This window comes from Anas platyrhynchos, chromosome 21 (genome assembly GCF_047663525.1).
Source record: "Anas platyrhynchos isolate ZD024472 breed Pekin duck chromosome 21, IASCAAS_PekinDuck_T2T, whole genome shotgun sequence".
Taxonomy (NCBI): domain Eukaryota; kingdom Metazoa; phylum Chordata; class Aves; order Anseriformes; family Anatidae; genus Anas; species Anas platyrhynchos.
Genome location: NC_092607.1, coordinates 10,491,462 through 10,517,485, shown reverse-complemented (window position 1 = coordinate 10,517,485; position 26,024 = coordinate 10,491,462). Strand labels below are relative to the sequence as shown.

General features: G+C 39.7%; 2 protein-coding genes and 2 long non-coding RNA genes across 6 annotated transcripts in view; 1 reads left to right on the top strand and 3 right to left on the bottom strand.

Moving 5' to 3' along the window:
- Nucleotides 1-26,024, bottom strand: part of LOC106019152 (uncharacterized) — a 191,763-nt gene that overhangs the window by 159,306 nt on the left and 6,433 nt on the right. For all 3 annotated transcript variants that reach the window (XR_011804547.1, XR_011804549.1, XR_011804548.1), the window contains exon 2: nt 25,843-25,963. This is a non-coding gene — a long non-coding RNA (uncharacterized lncRNA). The remainder of the gene's footprint in view (nt 1-25,842; nt 25,964-26,024) is intronic.
- Nucleotides 1,005-2,119, bottom strand: LOC139999234 (uncharacterized). The gene is made up of 2 exons (XR_011804550.1): nt 1,764-2,119; nt 1,005-1,560 (listed from the first exon to the last, which is right to left on the bottom strand). It is a non-coding gene; the product is annotated as an uncharacterized lncRNA (long non-coding RNA).
- Nucleotides 8,478-10,153, bottom strand: MOCS3 (molybdenum cofactor synthesis 3). Its single transcript, XM_027473051.3, has one exon. The coding sequence runs from the start codon at nt 10,114-10,116 to the stop codon at nt 8,707-8,709; it is 1,410 nt and encodes a 469-aa protein (XP_027328852.3). The 5' UTR covers nt 10,117-10,153; the 3' UTR covers nt 8,478-8,706.
- DPM1 (dolichyl-phosphate mannosyltransferase subunit 1, catalytic) lies at nt 10,158-20,722 on the top strand. The gene is made up of 9 exons (XM_027473052.3): nt 10,158-10,319; nt 10,485-10,584; nt 12,130-12,163; nt 14,294-14,370; nt 14,470-14,495; nt 15,485-15,580; nt 17,319-17,387; nt 17,679-17,793; nt 19,809-20,722. The coding sequence occupies exons 1-9, from the start codon at nt 10,213-10,215 to the stop codon at nt 19,911-19,913; spliced, it is 729 nt and encodes a 242-aa protein (XP_027328853.3). The 5' UTR covers nt 10,158-10,212; the 3' UTR covers nt 19,914-20,722.

Sequence of the window (26,024 nt, the reverse complement as noted above, 5' to 3'; positions counted from 1 at the left end):
TCCCAACATTGGTTTGTTGGTAGGTGAAGGAAAACTGAAAGCAGTCATGTCACACAGGCAAGTCTAGAACACCATCGCCAGCCAGAAAGCACCAGTTCCTCCAGCAGTGTGAGGTGTAACCTCTCAGGTAGAGAATTTCCATGATCCAAAAGCTTCAGTCTTCGCTTGGAAGAGTATCAGGCACAGACACAACCCTGCTCTAAAGCAGAGGCCTGCCCAGCCATGAGGTTGGTGATATTAATCACAGCCGTGAGTATTACCTGAAATTAATAATGGGAGGGCTAAAAGGAAGCTGTTTCAGAGTCTCTGCAATCTTGCAACATGCCAGGAAAAGTCACAAAACTTCTCCCTTTTGTTCAAGTTCCTCTGTCTCTGGCATACACAGCACTCAGCAGCAGCAGGCTGTTAGAAAGGAGTCTTCCCCAATGTCTGTACTCTGAGTCTCTGCAAAAATATAAAGTCTTCAATTCCTAGTAATTTTCACATTGTACTAGAATGGCTTTTTTTTTTTCCTTAGAAGTATTGTACATCAATGCTGTCACTATTTTTAACCACAGTACAGAGGAAAAGGAAATAAAAAAGGAAACATGATCTACATCATCTACAAAATGATCAGTGATTTAAAAGACTGACAGGATAAGAACATGAAATGTGAGCTTATCACTGTGAAAACCGAAGAACTGATCAAGGTAACTGTATCCAAGAAATAATTATAAGAAATCATCTCATAATGGTGCTTCGAATGGACTGAAATATGGCATTCAAGATATTCTAATAGAGAAGGAGTTTAACACTAATCAAGGCAGGAGATGAAAAGGCCATAATTCAGAGCTTTGTGCAGAAGGCAAAGGAGAAAAAATAAATTATTGTTTAAAAAGCAAAGCATCAATATTCAGGTATTCTCTGGATCAGTGGAGGGAGTGATTCAAAGGCGAGCACTGCGGTTCTGAGTGCTGAGGAAGCTGCTGGTGCTCTCATCCGAGGAGCAGGAAAACACAGACACCTAACAAACAAATCCCATTTTATTAAAAGGACACCTACAAGGGCTTTATCAAGTTTTAACTATTGTTGCACCTGTTACTACCCACAGGTACAGTAATAAAATAGAAACTGAGAGCAGAGTTTCACAAGTGTGTTTGAAATGGACAACAGGCATATCCTGGAAAGGATTTCTATACATTCCACCCAAAACTTACGGTCCTGTCACACAGTATCTGGAACACGCCTGTGCTCCGTGTGTGCACACCCCTTTGTGTACGTACACATACATACACGTCTGTCTTTTGTAAGTTTCCGACCCTTGTAAGGTCAGAAATCTCATGACGGCAGAACTTCCTTTCGCTATTCACGAGCAGGTGAGCGCTCGTCTGTACCAGAAACTTCATTTCCCAGCCGAACGCACGAGCGGAGCCATTTTCAATTTGGACAGAACCTTTCCTTGCGAGCCGGGATTCAGTCTCCTAGCAACAGCACGAACACCTTGCGAGCGAGTCTGCAGCTTACGTGCATGGGAGGGCCTGGCACCGGGCAGCCACAAGACCATTGGCGGCAGGTTTCTTCCTGCAGGGGATGATGATGAAGGCTCCCGTCAGCAAAACTCAGAGCTGACGTACATGTCCAGGCCCACCAAGGGCCCACTGCCCCACTGTCTGAGCACCAGACATGGATGGTGCTCAGACACATCCACATCCACATCCACATCCACATCCACATCCATCTCCTTTTTTCTCCTCTAGCTACAAGGGCCGGTGAGAAACACTTACCTGAAGGATAAAGAGCAGGCACGTTGCACTCTTCGAGGGATCAAGCCCAAGTTGTTCTCATTTCTTGAATCAGAGCGCCAGAGCTCTGGGTGTCTGAGGCCTATTCCGTGGGGTTCAAATCGCGCTGTCCCCGAGGAAGGCAGCCCTCGTCCCACCTGCCAGGACTGTAGCTGAATCCCTGGCCATCCCTTCGTGGCCAGGATGCCCCCGCCCCAGCAGGCCTTTCCCCCCTCATCTGGCTGCAGCTGTATCCTGACTGCAGCTTCCCCTGGACGCTATCATCTTCAGAAGGCCTGATACAGAACAGGAATATTTCTGGCTGGGAAACTTGTGTTGCAATAGACCAGGCTAAATTTATAGCAATTTCCTTTTCTGATAGCTTCGCGGCAGGTGTCATTTTGGATGGAAGCTATTTTTTGTTCTTCACTACAATTTTTACCGCCAGCATGAAATGGAAGAATTGCAACGACTTCACAACAAAAAGAAGCAAATTAGGTCAGAGCAGCACCGTCACAAATATATTTCAGTGGGCTTTTACAGTCAGCTGAATCAACCAGATGAAATATATTCTGAAGACGAGATTAAATTAATCGATCCAATGATAAAAGACTAGAAAATAGGCAAACAGAAGCCACTTTCCTTTCCTAAATAGACCAGAACATAACAGTTGCTGTGCTGCTGCTGTATTGCTCAAGCTTCTGACTGCATAACAAAGGTTAGACCATATTTACACTGCAAGTGGGCAAACATGTGGCATTGGGTCCAGCTGAGGAGATGCAGTATCCCATTGCTTGTGCACGTCACAAAATCTATGAATTTTAGATCTCAGAACTGTTCCAGAACAAAATGCTCCCTTGGGATCTGATCACTAGAGGAAGATTTAAACACACCACACAGACACAACAGGGAGCTGGGGCAGAGTGATTTGCCCAGGTGTACAGCCAAAACTTCACAGAAACTTTGGATTTCTTCTTGGTCTTTTACATTACTCACAAACTCATCGCTCCTTTGGACAACTCAGCTATTCAAGGAGAAAGCTCTGGGAAATTTTTGCATCTCCTTCCCAACCATGGGTTCTAACCCCACACTGTTTCTTTCCCTGTGCTGTATTTATTTTCCCCACAAAGGTCCTGAAGCTGTGGTATACGGTAAGTAGAGGAGCTGGTACGTTTAACCAGGGGTAACAGCAACCACAGCAGGTATTAACCACAAACCAGTCTGTGTGTGTGTTTTCCTGTGGTTTATGTTGATGTTTGCTAACTGGTCTAAACTTTGCTACCCTAACACGTTAATATTTTACTCTTCTGTTAGTCTGTAGGGTGACATGTATGACGTTATCATGCCCACTAGAAATTCAAAGAACCAGTACTTCCTCTGAGGAGCACCCGTTAGTCTCCAGCCACAGTTATTGCTACTTTTCATTTTTGCCTCTCTTTCTTCTTTTCCCAGCTACTCTCCTTAACAAAGTAGCTTCTTTTTATTCAAACCTGTCATTTGAAAACTACTCAACTATTTCTGGCAGATGTCTTATAATCAAACCAAGCAACCCAGTTTGTTTTTATCAAGCTTCTTGTATCACTACAGGCTCCCCCTTTTTTGTTCAGTGTGGGTCCAAGTTTTGGAGTAACCTCAGTGTGAGCAGTGACCAATCCTTCCTCCCAGCAAGGCAGGGTGCTGCAGGAGAAGGAGAACTCATAGCAGCATTAGCAAGATTATCTTTCTCTTTATTTCCTTCTAACACTTTGGCAGCATTTGTGAGAATTCTCACACAACAATTGTCTTTATAAGCAACCTCTGCAAATGTGGATCTGTTGGTTATGTTTTGGTTTCAGCAGTGAAGTCGCACACAGCTCCACTGCTCTGAGGGCTTGCCACCACAACGCAGAGCATGCAGCTGGTGCGCTTCCGTTTGCAGTCACTGAAATGGATCCACACTTCTGATGCCTGTGAGACAGGTAACATCCAGCACATTCACTGTGGAGAAATCATCTGCTAATAGGCAGCAAAACTTCATATTGCTGAACAAGTAACTGCAAACAAACTCCCCAGATTTAGCCTGTTTGCCCCAGCAGTGAATCTCAACTATATAATAATAATTATATTATTTTATTATAATAATATAATAAAGCCTCTCCTGTTTTTCACCAAAAGACTTCAGAAAACCGCAGGCAAATTGCAGATTACTTTGGACTAGTAATCGAAAGATGAGCTCTTCTCATTATCAGCGCTTTCAAAAAACCACTGCCTACAGCAAAACCAAGTGAAGTTGAGGAATTTCCTTTTTAAGCTTTGTTTCAGCATATTTGTTTTACTAACCAGCAACGCTATTTAAGATCTTTGTCTCTACATGACAGCTGCAAGCTGTAAGGCGTTTTACAAAGTAATTGTTCTTTCTGAACCATACAAAAAAGGGTTTGTAAATGAAAAGATGACATTACATTATTCCTCTTTAGTTTCCTCCCTCAGATAGGAGCACTCCACAGATGATCTCAGATAAACGTGACCTGTGTAGGTCAATCCATTTGCCTTCTCCCACATGAAACAGCTGCCACCTTTTATTAGTATTAGGTGATCACATGGGAATAAAGGCAGAGGCTTTCAGTGTCATAGAAAAAGGAATGCAGGGGCTGAACGCACTCTTACTCCAGAAGAAAAAGCAAATCCTTGTTATATTCTGATCCACAGCTCTTCCAAGATAATTTTTCCACTGACATGAGCAGGCACTAATGGGGGAGCTTCAGGTGAAAATCTTGCAAAAACAGTAATCCAGCACCCAGGAACTTCAGCAGCCTTGCAATGCAGACTTTGTAACAATGTCATTAGGACTAAACTTTCTATACATGAATCTGGTTAGCATGAACATTAACAGTGAACCAGGAGTAAATGTAGGAATGATTAGTGATGTAAATTATTAGGTGTAAATTATTGACAGCTATTAGTTATCTTGCTGTATTTTAAAATTATGTCTGACATCAAAAATGTGAGTAGCTTTAAATTGTTAGCTTTGTGTTTAAAAATCTGACGTCTAACTCTTTATAAACTTTAGTCTACATGAACAAAAATATTTTCAAGAGTTACTAAATAGTCACAGATAATAATGCCTAGTAAAAGCCTAATTATCCTTTGGAGAAATTAGTTGTTGCTGGGGGGGGGGGTTGGTTCTTAACAGTGGATTCTTTTTCCCCTAAAGTGGTCTTGCTGCATTTTATTCAAATATACTGGAACATGTGCACTTTTTTCCCCAGTCACTTTAAAGATCATCTTCTGATGTCTTACAAGCCACTACTCTTTTACAGACCACCAGCTGAGAACACTGCCCTGGACTACACACACGTTGGCTGAACCCAGCTGGCAATTTTAACAGAACATCCCAGTACCCACTGTTCTCTTTTTTTTTTTTCTTTTTAATTCTGCTTCATGCTATTAACTCAGGTGTATGCATAAACTAAGCAACACGAATAAAGTTCATGCTGACACTGTAATGACTCAACTCCTTCTAAAATACAGTGATAAGCAAGCCTTTAATCTCTAGTGCTAGAATGACTCAATTTCGTGAACAACTCACCTAATTAATCAGGACATGATTTAAGTAATGTCATCTGTAATAGTGTGATGGTCTACTGTAGGAAATACCAAATGCATCATTTTTCATTTCTGTTTTCAAACCAGCATCTTGATTTCAACGAAAATTACAATTATTTGAACTGATGCACGTGCCACAACCTCACAAGATATCTTCTGATTTGTATCGAGGGACCAGGCGGTCTGGCAGGTTCCACACTGCTAGCATCATGCAGATGTTTAATCAGATTTAAAGGATTGTAAGCTTGAAAGATATCCCACACGTCAAGTTGAAGATTATAAAGCGAAAAACTTTTCAAAGTATTAAAATAAATCCTGAGTTACAAGATGTTTATTGTTATAGAAGCTTTAAACAGATGTGTTTGTTTTGATCCCCTTGTTCCATCACTATTGTTACAGCATTTTTAGAGCTACAAGAGGCAGAGCCAGCTGTTGATTTGCGATCTGAAGTTTCTGCAGAGGATGTGGGTTTGCTGTCAGTACGTTCACGTACATTTGTACTGAACACACCTGTAGGCTTTTTTCTTTTTATTTTAGCTTTTAAACACTGAAGACAGCCATAACAAATATATATTCCCACAGCAGTATGTGGGACACTAAGGCTCACAACCCAGTTTTATTACCACAGGAGTGTTTCTGAGCTCCAGGCACAGACACATCAGGTGGTCTTGTTCTGATGCATCAGGTCTGCAAGTTCAGTTCTTGTTTTCCAAAGAAATTCACTGGTCTTTTTTCAAAAGAAATGTTTAACTTTGTATTGCTACAAATGCACCTCAGCTCTTGCTACAGTTGAATTGCATCTTTACAGACCAGGGAATGATTTGGTTTATTAACTTGCAGTGCCACCTAGCAAACACCCTTAAAAATTTTTTTGTGATATTTTTTTTTTTTTTTTTACAAACGACAGCTTAGGGCTTTCATATTAAAAAAGAGAAAAAGATAAACTCGTGCTTGCACCGAGTGCATAGTTTTGTTTTGAACAGTTAAATTCCAGCTCAAAATTATGCTTGCAAATAGCGTAAGAACATGCCAGGTGTTCACACACCTAAAATTCCAGTACATGAACTCAGAGAACTTGGTTCGGACATAGTCCCTTAGAGATTTGTCTAACAATATTATTAGTTTTATTTTTATTTATACAATTCAGTTTTAGATCAGCACTGAATTTGTTGGAGTTTTGAGATAAGAAGCTCCTGCCACCAAAATAAGGCTTTTAGCTTATCAAGACATGTCAATGTCTCGTATGAAATTCTTCTTAGACTTCCCTGAAAGCTACACCAGCTTGATTTACTCTGCTTTAAAATAACAACCATGTCCCAGGACAAAACAAGTTTAGATACTTAAGTCTGTGCCTGAACCATAAAGCTCTCCCACAGACCTACATGGGGATTCAAATGCAGCAATTCCGAACAAACGCTACAACCACTTTTTGTTATCCTAAATATCCAACAGGAAGCTGTTTCCTGTTCAATTCCTGTGCCAAACTGTAGTAAGCCACTTTGAAATAAAAGAGGTATGACCAAGCAAGCTAAAAGCAGCCTCAAAACATAAAGACTGAGGGCCAGAGAAAAAAACTCTGCAGCCTAACCTTACCCCTCCTGGTAAGGCATCTTCGACCAGCTACACTGTAAGCTCCCTGAATAAAGCTGCTTGTCTTATTCACAACGTCCGCATGCATCAGTATTTAGGCAGTACTCCGGCAGCAATACAAAATGATAGTTTTATTGCTGCCCTTAGAATTTCTAAACAGAGTTTTGCTATGATACCTCCTGGTGGAAAGAGAAGCCGCTACATGTTTGACAGAGTTCAAGAAACGAAGCAAGTCAGGTAAGTTTGGGTAAGATTGGATATTAGAGCCTCACTTGCCATCGCACTAAGTACAGAAAAAAGAAAACAGGTCATGCATTTCAAGCCTCTTATCAGAATGCAGATTTTGTAACTGAACCAAGCCTCTACACCCTGCCTTGAGAGGTCTTACAACTCTCACACACCACAAAGCACTATGCGTACTTTCACTCATGGCCTTACACACTTTCCTTGTCCTCTAAGTTGCAGAGATATGACTGTATTTATAAATTCATCATTTTCCTTCAGGAGAGATTCCTAGTGCTAGAACCCATGGCATACCATAGTAAAGTAGGTACTGTGGGTGTTTTCCACCTTATTTTATTAAATCAGTAGTATTTTTTTTCACTCTTGTATAATACAAAGTCATGGCAAGTGCTGTTTTCCTCCTTCAAAATTTAAGGAAACCCACTTCTTTATTAATAAGATAATTACTATGGCATAACTTCACTTTTGCTGTATAAGCTGAAGAAAACACTTGTTGCCAGCCCACAGATGAGCATGGCTGGCTTCTGAAGTTCTTGACAGGTATGTAAGACAATGAAATACCTTCAATACACCTGAAACTCCCTACTCACAGACTAACCTTCATAGTATTTAATATTTAAATTACACAAAAAACGGTTTTACTCAAATACATTACTTACTCAATTTCTTAAGACTGTGGGCACTGTCATCAAAATTACCCAAATCCAGAAAAACTAGGCTTGTAAAAATCAGGTCATGAAAAGAATTAAGTGGTCACAGGAACAACACATAAGCCACACTTCGTGGTCACCTTCAAGCGTATCTTCAAAGACCCTTCGGCTTTGGCTGTCCTACCTCAGATAGCCAGGAGTCACCAAAGCTTAACAGCACCCTATAGAAATACTGCAGAATCCTAGGGCTGCCTTTGGCTCTAAAAATCTGACTACAGACGTTAGTCTGGGTTTCTCTGTCACTCTGGTAGTAGCTCTACCCTGACTGTTATTGCAGTGAGCACTCCTTCCCTAAATACACAGTGCTGCTGCTACAAGCTGCAGGATGGTGACTGAACGTCTCGTCAGTGTGGACTTTTTCTTGGCAATTCCTTATGATGGGCTTTGTAGTGCTAATGAGCAGCTAGAGATTAACAGTTACTGTTGTGTTGTTGTTTTGTTTAAACCACTACATGTATTATTTCAATTTATGTTGGCCCGTTAGGAGAATGAGTAAAAACTTTCAACACTACACTCTTGTGCTAGGTCATTCTCAAGGCTGCAATAATTAAAGTAATTCTCAATTATCACTTGCACAATTAAGCAGTCATTCCAAAATTTCTCAGTTGTTTTTTAATAGTGAAAATTATTTATTTCCACATAATTTCATATTTTTATATAAAAACAGACACCAACAAATATATAATTAAAAAAATAATAAACGTGGAAGATAGAAATATCATGTTGTATCTCCACATGATATAGACACTGCAGAGAAACATTTAAACCCCATGCATTTCCTGTGAATATCCTTTTTTTTTTTTTTTCCATTTATATTTCTAGTACTGAGGAAATGTTGGGTCAATTTTACTGGCCCAAGCCATGAGCCCCCCTTTAATATCCTTAGCTAATACAGGACCATATTCTTTAACAGGTAACTCCTGAATAATTCTGACAGCCTTCTGGGAGTCATTTCCTAACTTGCAAACAACATATACAGGAAAAGATGTTTGGCCATTAGTTCTCTGCTTTTCTTCACAGATTCGTTTTTCTAAGTATTCCAAACATTCTTCATTTTTTTCCTCTAATTTACTCAAGGGAATGTGGACAGAGTGTGCCAGGCGACAGATATCCACCTCAACCTGGGGACGAACATCTAACAATACATGAGGAACTTGCTCATCCAACAGTTTTTTGTATTCCTCTACAGATATCCTGTCTTTACTGGACAGCAGATGTAAAGTTCTACATTTGTCTGTTGCAGAAGACCCACAAAATGCCTCATAATCCTGAAGGCAAGTGACAGACGGATTGTCCCCACAAACAGCACAGTCTGCTTTCTTTGGTCTTAACTTGATGTTGCGAAATTTCCCTTCCCGAGCATCGAACATCAGCATGAACTGATTGAAGGAGGAACCCATTCCCGAGGCTATCTTCAACACTTCCAAGGCCTGAATGCACCCCATGATGCCCGGCACAACACCCAGCACCCCCCCATCTGCACAGTTTGTCACCGTCTCTGGCGGAGGGGGTTTGGGGAAGAGACACCGGTAGCAGGGTCCCCCTTGGTAGTTGTACACCACTAGCTGCCCCTCCAGCCGGAGGGCACTGCCGGACACCAGGGGCTTCCCAGCCAGGACGCAGGCGTCGTTCACCAGGTACCTGGTGGGGACGTTGTCAGAGCAGTCGGCCACCACGTCGTACTGCCGCACCAGCTCCAGGGCGGTGCTCGGGCTCAGGGCGCCGCAGTAGGGCACGTAATGTACCGTGGAATTCAGCAGCCTCAGGGTCGCCGCGGCAGACACGGCTTTGGGGATCCCCCGGCGGGCCTCCCCGTGCAGCACCTGCCGGTGCAGGTTGCTGGTCTCCACCACGTCGTGATCCACCAGCCCCAGGCGGCCGATGCCGGCCGCGGCCAGGTACTGCGCGAGGGGGCAACCCAGCCCTCCGCAGCCCACCACGAGTACGGAGCAGCGGGCGAGGCGCAGCTGCCCCCGCACGCCCAGCTCGGGCAGCACCAGCTGCCGGCTGTACCGCAGGATGGCGGCGGCGCTCAGCGAGGCCTGCCCGGGCAAGGGAGGGAGCTCGGCGGGGAAAGCGGCGGCGCTGACTCCAGCTGACCCCTCCTCGGTATCCGCACCGCTCTCCCCCGCCAGCACTTCAGCCAGCCGCTCCCTCAGACCCCGCAGCTCCCGCTCCCGCCGCTCGATCTCGGCGCCCAGCCGCACCGCCTCCGCTCCGCCCGCCATGCTGGGCAAAATGGCGGCGGGGAGCCCGCTTCCGCTTCCGGCCGGGCGCTTCCGGCCGGGCGGCGCTGAGGGGCCGGCTGCGGGCAGCGCCGCGCCATGGCGGCGGGGGGGGCCGGGAAGGTGTCGGTGCTGCTGCCCACATACGAGGAGCGCCACAACCTGCCGCTCGTCGTCTGGCTGCTCGTGCGCACCTTCCAGGACAGGTACGGGGTGCTGGGGGTGTCGTGGAGCCAGGTGTCTCGGCTCGAGGGGCAGCGCTGAGCGCCCCAGGGGGAGCCCCTGTGGGGAAATCGCCCCCGGCTCCGCGCTGGGGCCGTGCGGGGCGGGCAGCGAAACCGGGCACTGCCCTAAAATAGGTCTCGTTTCAGTGGAATCGACTTTGAAATTATCATCATCGACGATGGAAGTCCGGACGGGACGCAGGAAGTTGCGGAACAACTGGAGAAGATCTATGGGTCAGATAAAATTGTGAGTTGCACGCTTTGTTTGGGGGTCGTTTTGTATTGGAAAGCACTTGAAATTTTTAAAGAACTCGAACAGAGTCCCTGCATCCTGCACTGACTTTCCTTGCCTCCTTAAACAAGGATATAAAGTTACTTGTTTTAAAAACAAGTTAGTTAAGTTTTGCACACCGCTTAAGCAAACATAAAATTGCAACAGTCGCTTACCAGCATTATGAACTCTTACACAGAATCATAAATTAATGCTTACAGAGGTTCTCAACGCTTTGTGCATTGCTGTGTGCTCCTGAATAATGTGTTTGGTTGGTACTTTGTGCACGCCTGAGGGAAAGGTGAGGTTTGGATACAGCTGCATTTCATTTTCTGTGGCTGCAGGAATTGGAAAATTAAAAAAAACCTGGGCAGCTAGTTGGTTGTGGGATTTATTTGTAATGTCTGGTTGCATTTCTCAATAACGAGTAATTTTTTTCTATTGTGTTACTGTAGAGCCAGCAGTTGTATATAACAAGATACTGCCATTTACTTACTCCTTGTGAGTCATTAAAGCCAGTTTTTGGGGAGGATAAAAGCTTTATCACAGAAGAGTGGAAAAACTCCAAGCTGAGTTTGACAGTTTTGTGCTGTAAGCAGTGTCAGGCTCTTTTCCAATCTATTACTGTGTAATTGTAAAGTTTTTAAAAGTATTTGTTGTTGGGTTTTTTGTTTGTTTGTTTTTTCCCCAAGCAAAGTCAGTGTTCTGATTTGTCCTCAGGGCGTTTCATGCAAATAATTTCATGGGGCTCCTGGCTTAGTAAGTTACGCTTACTGAATGTGGTATGTAGATAACCCGAGAGGACAGCACGTTTTAGGGAGTAGATGAGGTGTTGAAGTGATTTATTTTTTTTTTTTGTAAACTTTGACTATTAAAGAACTGTTATTCAACTTTGACTATTAAAGAGAAACAATCATGGTGGAAGCAAAAGTCAAAATAATGAATTATTAGAAGGACTAATGATTGTTCTCAATACCCTTGTTGTTCTTCAACTCACATTAGTTACAACCTCTCAGATAAGGTAACAAAATTAGCCAAGTTCTAAAAGTTGGTATCCATGGGTTATACCTTGTATGCACATGAAAATCTTGAAATTTATATTCAGTACTAAAAGTATATTAAATCATGCTGGGGAACTTGCTAAAATATTGAGTGAGTGTTTTCCATTCCCTAAATTAATGATACCGGGGAGACCTTTGTTTGAATTCATATGCATGTATTTGATAGTGGAATTTGAGGAAATTCTTTAATTACAGAGATGGAACTTTTAATATTTATTTTTTTACTGAAAAAATACAAGTAAAGCTTATAAGGAGTTTGTTTTTAAATGTGACCTGATCAAATACCTGCTTAAAATAACGGCTTGTTTCTCTTACATTTTGTCAGATTAATTTTTTTTGTGTGTATAGTGAAAAGGAATTTTCAGTTCTTATATTGAAAGTACGGAATTTAAAGATGTCACTAAAAGTAATTTAGAACTGTTCCTCAATTAATTTATATGTATTTTAATATATCCTACAGCTTTTAAGACCCAGGGAAAAGAAGTTGGGCCTTGGTAAGTCCTTATCAAGTCTGGTTTGTTGTTTTTAAAAAAAAAAAAAAGTTATATTCTTTGTTTGATTCTGGTGCATAAAGTTCCAGAAGAATCAAAGTAAAGCCCAAATCTGCAAATATGTTTTCACCAAGCTTGTATAAGTGAACAAAGTTTAAAAGCATGCACGTAAAAATCACAGTGTATTACAGCAAGTTAACCACAACCTCAAACCTGATGCCTGCGGTGACTGCTGTGCCGTACAGCTGTACTTTCCTGTTAGCACGCGCCTCTTCTCCTCCCACACAGCGTTTGCTGATCACAGAATAAGGGACGGGGATTGAGACAAGAAGTACCTGTTCAAAGAGTAGCTGCCCTTTCTGAATGGAGCCTACTGATTCAGAGCAGACAGTGGCGCTTTCTGTGGCATCTACCTGTGTATAGGATGCTTCAAAAAGTGGGCCATGGCTTGTGCAGGGCTCCAAGCCTGGGACACTCCTCGGTCACATCTTTTCACAGAACTCTTCGCTGTCAGCTCATGTCAGCATAACTGTTCAATTAGCTTTAATTATGACTATAAATAAAAAAAATGCATATCTGACATGTCTAGCACTCAAACTACTAAGTATTGTCTCACCTATTAACTAACACATGAACTGAAGCCTTTGAAGTGCATTACAGAAGTTACTCATTGTGTTCCAGAAGCCCTCACAGATTTGGGAGCCAGTCTTGTGCCATTGAGCTAAATCATTAAAGTTTTCATGGAATGACACAAGACTGCAATTTTGTAGATCTGATTTTGTATTTCACAGAAAGTCTAAGTCAAGCCTGTCTTCCTTTGCTTCAGAAAAAGCACCCTTAGGAGGTCGTAAATGTCATTAAAACTGGCAGTATCGAAGCTGTCCTAAAATAAAGTTGAAATGATTCATTGTGTAAAGATTCATGTCTCAGATCCCTTTTCCTCTCCTCTTTTACAATAGGAATGGAAAAAATGATAAAATGCAGTATGTTTCTGGTTTATTGGATATCAGTATCTGTCTTTCTACACATCTTGGCAACCATTTGGTAAAACATTTCAGGTGTCTTATGTACCAAGTACTGCGGCTAACAACTTTCTCCATTCCACTGACAAAACCAAAGTTCTCCTTTTCTAAAAACTGAATTGTCTAAATTCACCTTTATACTTTTTTCTACATCTAAGAAACTCTAAGAAGCGTATAAATCTTAATTTTTCTGTTTTCTGCTTTTTGAGCCTTTGTCCTAATTTGACTGGTATTACAGCATAAGCTGATTGATTTACATCTTCATGCACCGTGTTAACCAATCCTACACAATACACGAACCTGCAACACTTCTACTGTGTAACTTTGGAAATGACACGGGAAAGAAAAGAAAGACAGGTTGTTCATTAACCAGGACCTGTGACACTGCCTGCTAAGGATGTCAGTTAAGAGTGTTTTGGTTTCAGTTTTAGCTATTCCTTATGAAGTTAAAAAAATAATTTGGATTAATGAACAGGTTTTAATCTCTGTTAGGCTGCCGCACTGTTCTTGGAAGCAGTGCTATCTTTGAGTGATCCGACTCAGATCAGAAATTGGCATTATTGAGGAAAGTTCTAATAGCAAAACTTGCTCATATCAGAGAGCTGCATCAGTTCATACAGGATGAATAAACCACAAAATCTGTAAGGAAGGGGAAAAAAAATCTTTTCAGGAATATAATTCATGGTGTCACGAGAATAAATCAAAATGTATATGCTATTAATAGGAAATCCTGAGTATAGAACAGTTTTTTTTCTTAAACCCTGTGATTTCATATCCTATTTCCATTTTTTTATAGCACTTAAGTGCCAGTGGTGCTTCTGAATGTTATTTCAAATAGTGACCCATTTATCAAGTCATTTCTGTATGCATTTGTAGTGCAGTAGGGTTTGACAAGACTTGTATTTCTAAAATCTAGTACTGAAAGTATAGGGAAAGGGGAAACGGTTTTAGTGTTTGACCTCTGATACATCATTAAAAAAAAAAAATAGGAGTATTTAATTAATCCTTTTCTGGTAGAACTTAAAGAGTTCAGAAAATTAAGTGAAGACTGACTAGAAGATTGCATATGTTAAAATACTGAGGGAAATTACTTCTGTATTGTTTTAATCAGGCACTGCTTACATTCATGGAATGAAGTACGCCACTGGGGATTTTATTGTTATTATGGATGCTGACCTGTCTCACCATGTAAGTTGTATTATGTACTGTTTTTAATCTGTTGTAATTACATATTCATTGTTCATGCCTTTCTTTTATCTCATCTCATCTGTTTTCTTTCTATTTCAGCCAAAATTTATTCCAGAGTTTATCAGGTAGGTAATAGTTCTTGTATAAGTGAATGACTTCTAAACCGTTATTGTTTTGTAGTAAAACTGGAAAGCTTTAGGTTATTTTATAGCAGTCTAACTAGTGAGAAAACTGTAAAGGCAAGAATTCAAATAAAAGTGATTGGACCTAGTTAATTTGTTCCAAAATAGAACAGAAAAAATAATTAGCTTCAAATTGGAGCAAAGATCCCCAAGTTTAAACTGACAGAGAACATGTGTGGCTACGTACTTCTCGTTCTTTTTGAAAAGCTGTGTGTATGTGTGTGTGTATATATATATATATATACATACATATATATATATGTATATATATATACACACACACGCATACACAAGATCATTAGGATTAGAAGATAATCTTTTTTATTTTTTATTTTTCTAACGATCTCACGTGTTTGTAGGGATGCTGATAGGAGGACCCATTCCTCACTTAATTGTGAAGTACTTCTCTCCTGCCTGCCTACCTCTTATCTTCCCCTCTCTGTAATATTTCAATTTGTGAGAAGCAGTAAACAGGCGTTCCAGTGGAGTCTAAGGGTAGTTCAATAATTTTCAACTTTCTTCCTAAGTAGTGCCAGAGGCTTACAACTTTTAGATACGTTCCTGCATCAGTTTAGGCATGATATGGATAGTCCCAGACCTCTTTTTTTTTTTTTTTCCCTTATTATGTGTCTGTGTAATATAAATGTTTAAATCAGCATTTGGTCTTACCTTTACTTTTATACTAGAGAGACTTGCTTTGAAAATAAGATACTCTGAGATTGTTCTTTATAAGAGAGCAATTAAGCATTTTTTAAATGTATAATGCACCATAACCACCCTTACTATCGTTTTCCTATCTTCTGTACTTGCTTGTTTAAAGGTTTGTAAAATATAGAATTTGTATTAAGAGTGATCATTCTTATTTTGATCTATATACTGACTTTATGCAAATACTGTTCCTGGTTTGTTCTGATGAAATCAATTGCTTATAGAAAGCAGAAAGAAGGCAATTTTGATATTGTGTCTGGGACAAGATATAAAGGAAACGGAGGAGTACATGGCTGGGATTTGAAAAGAAAGTTAATCAGGTTAGTAGTTTTTAGATACTTACACATAAACGTGTTGTTTAGAAATTAATAAAAATTCCAAGCACAGAACTCCAATAAATCAACGTGAACTGAATTGAGTCTTTAGTTAATTGTACTGGGTACTGCGAAATTATGTTAAGTAATAGGAGTATGCACAATCTGTAGATTCTTCAATTAAAAATAACAAAGAACTTAATGATACAACTAGGTTTGAGAAATTGGTTGGTACAATGTAAAAATGTACAAATCTGCACAGCGTCAATTTGGGAGGCTTTTTCAGGTTTATCATCCAAAGAATAAGCTGAGACTGACGCTTTTCTCAAGTTTGAATGATGTGTTTAGTTAGCTTTAAGAGCTGCAAAGGTCCTTTCCCTCAACAGTAAATGACTTGCTAAACCCCTCTGTTGACACTCTTTTGACACACTTTGCTAGAAGTTAAGGATTATCTGGCATGATCAATGTCAATAAATTATTACTTAGACCTTATTGGAAAAGGGTTACAGTGAGCACCAAGGAAAAGTTTCACCCCCAAAGCAGAGGAAAACTGTATCAAGGTCATATGAGTACACGGAGCATCTCACGCTTATAGGGGCTCACAGATTTTGAGCAGTTAATCAACAAGTTTCTTCTGCTTACCATCTTTTCTAAGTGTTTTAAGAGAATAGGCATAACTTACTGCTGTTGGTTTTTTGTTTTTTGTTTTTTTTTTACTGTGAAGAATTTGGAGGTGAAGTGTTAACAGTCTGATTAGGAGATGGTATCACAGGGATGGTATTTGGATTTCTCCCTTTTTTTAATGGCTAGAATAAGTGCTTATTTTTTTTGTGAATGGGAGGAATTTGTACAGTGTATTTACACCCATCCCTGAAGGGAAGAAAAAAAAAAAAGAAAAGAACAAAGAAAGAAAAAGAGTAATGGGTGTTACAGAGAAATCCTTTTGTATCAAACACTACAATGTGAAGGAGTTGGACATCCCATCTGTATGTAATACAGCCCTGAGCAACGTAGTCATGAATGACTTTTCAGTCTTGCAACATTTTTCATCTGTGGAGCTTTTCCTTATTATACTAAGAAAGTAGAGTAAACCAAAACTGAATCTTGCTTTTCTAAATCCAAGTCTAACATTCATCCAGGAAGCAATTTTATTCTTCTCTGTTAGTAAATGTTACAGGAAAAACATTATTTTGTCTGTTGTCAAATTTATTTCTTTTGTACTGCAACACAGTGTGTGGTTGTACTGACAATTCTACTATAAACAGATTGTAAAACTAATTTCTGATTTTTTTTTTCTGTCATAAAGTTCAATAATCTGTTAATAATTTGCATTTGAAAAACAAAATCACAGAATCACAGAATTTCTAGGTTGGAAGAGACCTCAAGATCATCGAGTCCAACCTCTAACCTAACACTAACAGTCTCCACTAAACCATATCCCTAAGCTCTACATCTAAATGTCTTTTGAAGACTTCCAGGGATGGTGACTCCACCATCTCCCTGGGCAGCCTGTTCCAGTGCCTAACAACCCTTTCAGTAAAGAAGTTCTTTACTGAAGATGGGATTTGACTTAAAACAAACATTTAGGAATCAAATCTAACAGTGAAAATATATTAGGAATACAATTGTTTCCTCCTAAGCAATTAAAAGTTTCTTTTTTGATATTTACTTATTTTCTAGAAACCATGCTTGATTTTTCTGAATTATGTACTGGGTAATTTTGACATCTGTGTTTTCTTTGCAGTCGTGGAGCCAATTTTATAACTCAGGTTTTGCTGAGACCGGGTGCATCAGACTTAACAGGAAGTTTCAGGTACGGGCCTGGTATGCAAGTCATAAAGTCTATTTGAAATTAAGAAACTGCTAAACAAGGAACTGGATTAAGAACAGACCTTTACAGAGGACTGTGACGTCTGTTTGAGAAGGGTGTAAGAAACAGCAGACCAGACTGCAAGACCTGTTGCTCCTATCACTTTGTTAATGATTTTTTTTAAACAGTGACGATATGAATGAGTGATCACAGTTAAGATTCCTACACATGGTACGTTGATTTCTGAAGTTCAACAACTGTTTTGTGTTTCATTTTCTCTGTAATCATTTACAGGTTATACAGAAAAGAAGTGTTACAGAAACTAATGGAAAAATGCATTTCTAAAGGATATGTCTTCCAGATGGAAATGATTGTTCGGGCCAGACAGCTAGGATATACTATTGGAGAGGTACAGTAAAAGTCCTGATAAGTGTATTACGCTTTCATTTAAATGTAGGTGCAGATTGCTGTACCAGTCAGGTTTGTGACATGGGCTCTGTCACTGGTCAGTTATGCTGTCCTCCACAATTCATATGTAACATTCCCAATCTTCCTTCCTCCTTTGGTTTCTCCCATGTGGGAAGATTTCTAACATCTGAAGAGCTGCTTCATTTTTCTGCTTCAGCACTGCTTTAAAGATATCTTTAAAGATATCCTTTGCAATATCTGCAACAAACTTGACAGTGTTCAGATTGCTAACATAGACCTATATATAAGATTATTTTATTGCTTTGGGGTTTTTAAAAAACTGTTCTGTTTATCATCTCTATATTGTAACTTCCTGGGGCAGGATAATTTTCCATTAAGTCCATTGATACAATATTTCCTGACCAATAGTTACGATTCCTAGATGGTTTATAATTATCCAAATAATGATACTGACATTTCAGAAGAGTTGACATTTACATGTCTAATTCCTGGCTTGCAGATGCTGCTTTTGTAGCCACAGGTTACAAAATTTTTTCATGCAGTTGTAAAATCTGCAGAATTATGAGGGTTAAACATTTCTTATGCAAAGTTAAAAATGAAGATTTCTGAGACCTTCCAGTCTAAAAGAAACAAAGGGGTCATGGTAAGATAACTGACACAAGCTCCACGCACCTGTTTCATTTTGCTGTGTTTCTGTGCCATAAGTGAAATGTACCACGGCCCATGGAACATGCCCTTCTGGAAATGCCTCCTTTGAGACTAACAGAGCTTTCCGTGCAAGAACGGCCAAGTCCAGCAACAACACAGGTGGTTAATCCCTATACTGAAGGGGAAGACTGGATACTTCTTGGTAGATTAGATATAAATGGTTCTTCCATCACTGGTCACGAAATACCACATCTGACATCCTGAGCTGACTATGTCTTCAGTGATTTCTGGTCCTGCCCCGTTGATCAGCTGTCCCCAGGTGCCATGATGCTTACTGGGATTACCAAAAGGGACCTTACTAAGAAAGCTAAAATCATTAAGTCTATCTGTGTGCCTTGTTAGGTCTTCTTTCCCTGGTTTCCCTTCTACCATGGACTGATGTGCTTAGAATTTTGAGAAATCCTCAGTCCTGGCACAGCTGCAAGGGTGTGGTAATTTCTGTGTTCCACTTGCCAGATCATTTCTGGTTGAAACTGCTAGCAAACACTAAGCCAATTTTTTAATGACTTTTGCAAATGCAGTTCTTTATTTTAGCTGAAGTATCTTGATTTCACACACAAGTATATATGGAAATTCTTGAATATTCTGTTACAGTATTGGCAAAATGACCTGTCATATGTCATTGTACGTGGTCAAATTACTGAAAAGGAGTGTGTTCCTCACGCTTAGTGAGTGGTGAGTTAATCTGGAGGGTATGATCACCTAAGTAAGGGAAACAAAATAACTTTTAAATGACTTTCTATCCTCTAAATAACCTGTAAAATGGTCAAAGACTGACAAAGGTAGGTATTGCTTTTAAAAATATTCACTAACTGCCATACTCAGATGTCATCTTCTAGCCAGTGATGAGGTTGAGCAGAATGCTGTTTCACAGTGGCAGGAGATGGTTGCTTTCCAGAGGCATTTTCTTAAAGTTACTTTATTTAGCTAACAGGGAAAGTGATGACGGTTCATGTTGAGCCCCTGGACTGTTAGTGTACTTAGGCTTTTAAGGTTGTTCTAACAGCTGTATCATCCAACTGCTCAGTAATGTCTTTGGATCATCTTTAAAAGTGATAAACCAAATATTTTCATGCTATCCAGCTATGGGCCATCACTAAAGTCATTGGTAAGAAGAACTGAGATGAAGGAAGCCAGCCTAAGGCTTTCTGAACTCCACCACAGAAAAGTGCTGTAGTTTGATGTCCGTGTTTTGCCTTTCTCTTTCTCTCTCTTTTTTTTTTTTTTAACATAATTTCTGGTTATTTAGGTTTTGAACCTTAAAAATAGTTTTCCTTGTTTCAACAGGTTCCTATTTCATTTGTGGACCGAGTCTATGGAGAATCTAAACTGGGAGGCAATGAAATAGTCTCTTTCTTAAAGGGACTCTTGACCTTGTTTGCTACAACATGAGACTTTCAAAAAATTAATTTAGGATAAAAACATTTTCTGACCTCTGTGTGGCTTTTAGCATGTAATAGCAGAAGCTTGATAATTTGCCTGGTGACCAGAAGACCCTCTATGATAAATGAACTGCACGTTAAACAAGTCAAAGTAAAGACTAATACCCTATGCCTTTTTAAAAAAAAAATAATAAAGTCTAATAAAGAACACAAATCTAAATTGTATTATGCATTTAGAAATGAATCATTATTCAGCAGAAGATGATTTTGAAATAAAGATGAGCAAGTACCTTAAAAATATTATTTTTTCTTTATTCTGTGTTTTGCAGATAGTATTTTAAATATATACGAGTTCCCTTTATTTCTTCGATGCAGATGTACATCTGTGTTACAGCAGATATAAAACAAAGGTGTTTCTACAGAACTGATAATAACTTATGTAGTTTAAGAGGGAGTACAGATGAGTACAGTGTTTGTTCTTTCAGCTTTGTTCTTTTTAAATTTGCCGCTAGGCCAGAAACAGAGAATATTCTTGGGATAAGAAAGAGAATCACTGGGATAGTTTTGTATTGCGTATGCATGTCCAGAAATAGATGATTCTTTTTTCCTACTTTCTTTAAAAAGTAAGCATTTTTAGAATCTAAAACAGGAGGATAACATCTCACACAACTTTAGAGTGATAGAGAACACAATTGAATAGAAAACCTCACTGAAGACATACGAGAGATTTTTCTTACATCAAGTAACATTTTGCAATGTAATATCTATACTTGCTCCAGATCCTGATTGGAAAAAAATACAAACAGTATAATACTCTTGGCTGTTGGTTTGTTTGTTTGTTTTGGTTTGTTTTTTTCTGTCTCACTATTTGACCTAGTCAGAACTCAGAAATGCTGAAGAACTTGCAAACAAATATGCATTTTGAGGGAGTTTTTTTTTTTTTTTTAAAGGAGCAAGCAGGAAGATGAAATTGTTCTGATAATGGCTTTGTATACAAGAAAAATATATCCTTGCATTTTTTTGGGGATGGGAGGAGGGAAGGGTGGTTCTGTTAAAATATGCATGTCAGAAAATGGTGGGAGAGGAGAAACAACAAATACTTTAATGATTGTACTTATTTTGCTTGTATTTTGTTTGAATTCCCCTAATACACTAAATGCAGTTGTTAATATTAAAAAATGTTAAAAGTCTGTACATTAAATAATAAATTCACATTTCAGATAGTTATTTTTAAAAAAATTATCCCACTCAACAACATAAAAACTTCAAAATCCAAACTTAATTTTCTAGTGGATTGTTTTAATTAAAGATACTCCTTTTGTTTTTTAGTGAAGTTATTCAGATTCTGCTATTTTTCCCCTTTTCTGAGTACTCACAGCAGATGTTTTGAAATAATAAATGCTTTAAAATAATAAAAAGGTAGCTGTAGGTTTTGAATCTACCTGTAACTGAATTACAGTGACTTAACTGTACATTTTGTGACATTTGCCTGTACTTTCCCAGCAAATTATGTTCATCTCTCTATAATTTAATTTGGTGCAGGCTAATCTGATCTAATAATATATACAGAAATCTCTGGGCCTGAAGGACCATGGAACTCTCATGTGAATAGGTTTCATCTATCTATGTTTCATTTGGAGCATCCATGGCTAAAATAAACATTTTAAGTTTGAAATAGGTATAAAATTTTTAATTACCATATAGTTTTTAGATGTTGCTTTGCATTTTCATACAAGTGGAAACCGTTTCCTAGAATACATATTGAGCCTCAGCAAGATTTATTTTATTATATTTCTCAGACTTCTGTGTAACTAAAGTAATATTAGTTACTTGTGATCTAGCTGCTGGGAATTAGAATATATATGCTTTTTTTTTTTTTTTTTAACGAAAACTACCTGGTAAATTCCCTTCTTTGCGAAGTCATCTACTTATGAGATGGCATTTGAAGTAAGTTGCTTTTAAATATAAATTAGGATCATTATATGCAGTGTTATTTTGTGTGCTTCAGTACATGCAAGTTTGAAGCATGACGGGGCTATATTCAGTTTCTAGATAAATAGATAATATTCCTTATTATGCTTAAATACAACGGAATTTAGGTTATCATAAAGAAAAATGCTTTAAAGAAACTAAAGCAAGTGTTTCATGTCATCAGTACACAAGCAGAAAGATGCATTCTGCAGTACTTCCTGAGACAAGAAAAGGTCACGGTAGTGAAACTGATTTAATCGCCTGCACCAAGCTACTCATAGAAAATGCTATTAAAAGGACCTAATAAAACGTGGATCCAGTGCACAGAAGCAGAATTAATGCCACTGCTGGCTGCAGAGTAGCTCTGCAAACTTTCCTTGAGTTAGCAGGCAATGGATACGTATGCATATTTTACTGTATATATCATGAAAAATAACTTTTTTTTTCCCCTAGCCAAAGACTGTATTTTTCCTCAGAAAGGGGAGTGGGCTACAGGTAACTCACTAAATACTGAATGCGCTTTCAAAAGTTCCCTTACTGCAAGTTTTAAAAGCCTCAACTTCAGAAGTAGCTGCTGTTTGTGTGTTTGTCCCTCCACGCACTTGCAGAGGAGAGATTCGTAAATTAGTATTGTGCTGATGCTGAGTAAAACAAACACAGAATCTTTGCCCAGACTTGCTCTAACTAGCCTTTCCCTTCATCTTTTCTCCCATCTCAGACCAGTACTGTCTTTCCAAATAGTTTCTTCCCTGAGGTGACTAAAACCATCTGATTCTAAAGTATTCCCTGTGCTTGAGCGTGTCAGAGCCTCACCAGTACTTGAAGTGTTCTGTACATAGGAAAACTTTACAGAAACAAGCTCCAAAGCTGCACTTTAACTCTGACCTTTTCTCCTGTATGCACTGCTGTGAAAGTTCACGGAGAATAAATATTGTAAAACCGTAGCCAGTGGCCAGAGTTCTAATACAAAGCCGCCTTTAATAAAGCTTGTATCTTTTAAACAAGACGGGGTGAAATAGCATTCATTTAGTGCTACTTCTGATGGTTTTGAGTTTCTGTTAATATAAACCCTTTGAGTTACTTGAATTTGTTCTCAGCTTCTTTTAAACAACTTATAAACCACCTATATAAATTCTTAGTTAAAAAAGAAATAATATGTATTGTAGGGGAACGATGGCCTATAATGTAAGAAGGAAGTTGTACAAGAAGGGCTGTGCTGTCTCTTAGTGCTCAACAACGGCTGCAGAATGAAAGCAGGTGAGAAACAGCTGCTGTGATCTTTGCCCAACCACACCAGCAGTCAGCCGTACGGGGTCTTCTGAAGCCAGAGAGCGAGAGGGCCTGGACCTTTTAATGGCTTCTGGGGCTGTCTAAGGATTTAATTGCTTTTTGAATCAATTTATAGTCCTAGCTTCTACAGCACCCTGTGGCAGGGAGTTCAGCAATTTACACATGTATTTTGTGAAGTCCTCTCATTTCAAACCTATCACCTAATAAATTCATCGGATGTTCCCTATTGTTTCCCATTTCCCTTTTCCTGTGTATTATTTTATAGACCCTGCTTATCCCCTCATCGTATTCAGCCCTGTTTTTTTTTTAAAGTTCCTCAGACAGAAGGCACCCTGCACCTTGCTATTCTCAAAATGTCAGTAGCACGTTACGGTTCTATCCTTAGGGACCAGGTGCCCAGAACTCCATACAATGCCTCAAATATTCATGTCCTAGGGATTTACACGGTCGCATTTTAGGTTTCAGTTCCTTCCTTAATCCCGTTGCAATACTTGGCTTGCCTTGTTTGGGCCACCACAAAACACTGAATTGATATTTACAGGGAATTTTTCATTCTATGTCCTTGGTTTTACAGTTCCACATAAATCAGCTTTTCTTAATTACATCCATATTCATTTCCTATGAAAGCACAAATACTCTGCTAATGTACTTTACTTTCTCCATTATACTTCCTTAAGAATCTGTGTCTGCAAGCAACTCAATCATTTGGCAAGAACAGGAGCTTTAATTCCTTCCTGGCTTAAATCTGTGCAAATCATGGATGTTTGTTTGGACATGTTTAATGTAGAGGGGGGAGCAGGTGACACATTTTATACCGGTAATGCACCCTTTCCCCTGAACAGCAAGTACTTCCTTTGGCAGATGGGCAAAGCTATGGGAAGGAGACCTCTTGTTCTGTCATTGTAGACCAGAAATTCAAGGTGGTGTGTGAAAACTCTCACACACAAACCCATGAAGACAACCAAAACGTGCTAAACTTCAAGAGTACCGACCCAACACATTTGAGCTTACAGAAGAACAGGTTGTGAAGCTATGCATGGAGTTTTACACAGCAGGGCATAAGGTTATTCCTGACACACGTGAGGTCCTTGCGCTCTGTGCGGTTTGTGAGTCCCCAGTCAGAGCTGTGACCTAAGGCCTGTGCTGACGTGAACTTTTTTATTGGACAAACCGAAGCCCCAGTTGTGAGATGAAACACTGCTGGGGGCTCCTGAAGTTGATAGCACCTTTTGTCAGAGGACTTATCACCCCATCAGCTATACCATGTGGCAGCAGTGTAATCTCTATGCCCTTACCACCTTCCAAAGCCCTGCCCCAGGGCTACGCAATACAGCCCCATACCCTGAGCCATGGAATTTATCACTCAGTCTTACGAAAATTTTCATATGCAATTCGACTGACTACACCATTATGATCCCACAGCTGGGACAACCACTTCACACGGCCAAGGCCTGGTTAGCATATCAACTGAATCAGAAATCAGCATCAAAACAGTATCCCTAGTTTAGCAGGTTTGGGGCTCGAGGGTGAAGAGTCGACTGATCTGAGGTTGGAAGGAGTTGGCTGCAGTTGTGGTTTGTTTCTAAAATACAAAGCTTTAATCTGAGGCTGCAGTAAAGATGTGCCTAGTTGCCAATATGGGCAGCACAATAAAACATATTTTCCAATGGACTGTGTAGAAGCCAACTGCAAGGCTGCACAACCTTCTGCATATCAACAGTAAAAAATAGCAATGACTAATCAATAATATTTATCTAAGGGTCTATCAAGATTCCCAGTATAAGCATGGATTGAAATCTTGGCACAACTGAATGAAATGACAGATTGCCTACTCAGTTCAACGCATTGGACTTGAGCAACAGCTTTTCAACAGTTAGCATTCCAGAGCGGTAGGCAAATTAGGATCAGTAAATACAGAGTGTATGCAGACGAGAGGGATTGCTTATCAAACTTTATCACTGTTTTATGACATATTACCTCCACGGTGTCATGCTGTAAAAGTCATGACCGAAGAAAGTAATCACAGAACATTTGTAAAGCATAAACATTTTTGGAGGATCATTTCCTCCCCTCTGAGGAAAAACTTCCCACGTTTTACCTACCTTCTTTCTTCAGGAATGACATTCATAACAACTTATATATTGTGATTGTTACTGTTCAGGGGAAGTGTATTGGGACCAGAGAGAAGTATACTGAACTACAAATTTTAATCCAAAATTAGATCTGAAAACTCATCCCTAGAGAGAGGGATTTCTCAACAAAGCAGCAGTGGGCACACATAAAATGTAAGCTTTTTCCTGCAAGGTTAGCTGTGGTGATGGTTCAACAGGAATTGATACTGATGGTGCATCACAAAGACACGCGTTTGGCTCACAAATTCTTATTGCATTTTGACTTTTTCAAACATGTCACACCCATAGCATCAGGTAAACCCATCGAAAACCACAATGGAAAACTAGTTGCTTTCTGGGAAGCTGAGGGTAGTTATCTAAGCTCCTAAGATGCTGTGCTCTCAGAAGATCTGAGCACTAAAGGATACTTCTACCTTTGCTCCAGAACAGGAAAGATCTCAACTGAGCTCCTATGGTCACAGCTCAAGAGGACTCAGGGCCCTTCCAGCACACTACTGTGCAACCCCTGGGGGGATACCCGCAAAGAAAATAACCAGATTGACTTACTATGTGGTGAAGTTCATGTCGTGAGTCAAATGTGCTTGGAGAGCTCTCATTTCTAGTCCAGTCTGCCATTCTGCTCGCTCTTGCAAAGAAAGCATGCGGCAGGACTTTTGATGGGCTGATCCTGTCAAAATAATTACATTACTTGGTATTACAGCTTCAGTGCAGGGGAGGTAAAAGAGACA

Coding starts and splice junctions, on each gene's coding strand:
- MOCS3 (XM_027473051.3), bottom strand. CDS start 10,116: ATGGCGGGCGGAGCGGAGGCGGTGCGGCTGGGCGCCGAGATCGAGCGG.
- DPM1 (XM_027473052.3), top strand. CDS start 10,213: ATGGCGGCGGGGGGGGCCGGGAAGGTGTCGGTGCTGCTGCCCACATAC. Junction 14,371..14,469: donor ATGCTGACCTGTCTCACCAT/GTAAGTTGTATT, acceptor TTTCTATTTCAG/CCAAAATTTATTCCAGAGTT. Junction 15,581..17,318: donor TTGAAAAGAAAGTTAATCAG/GTTAGTAGTTTT, acceptor TTTTCTTTGCAG/TCGTGGAGCCAATTTTATAA.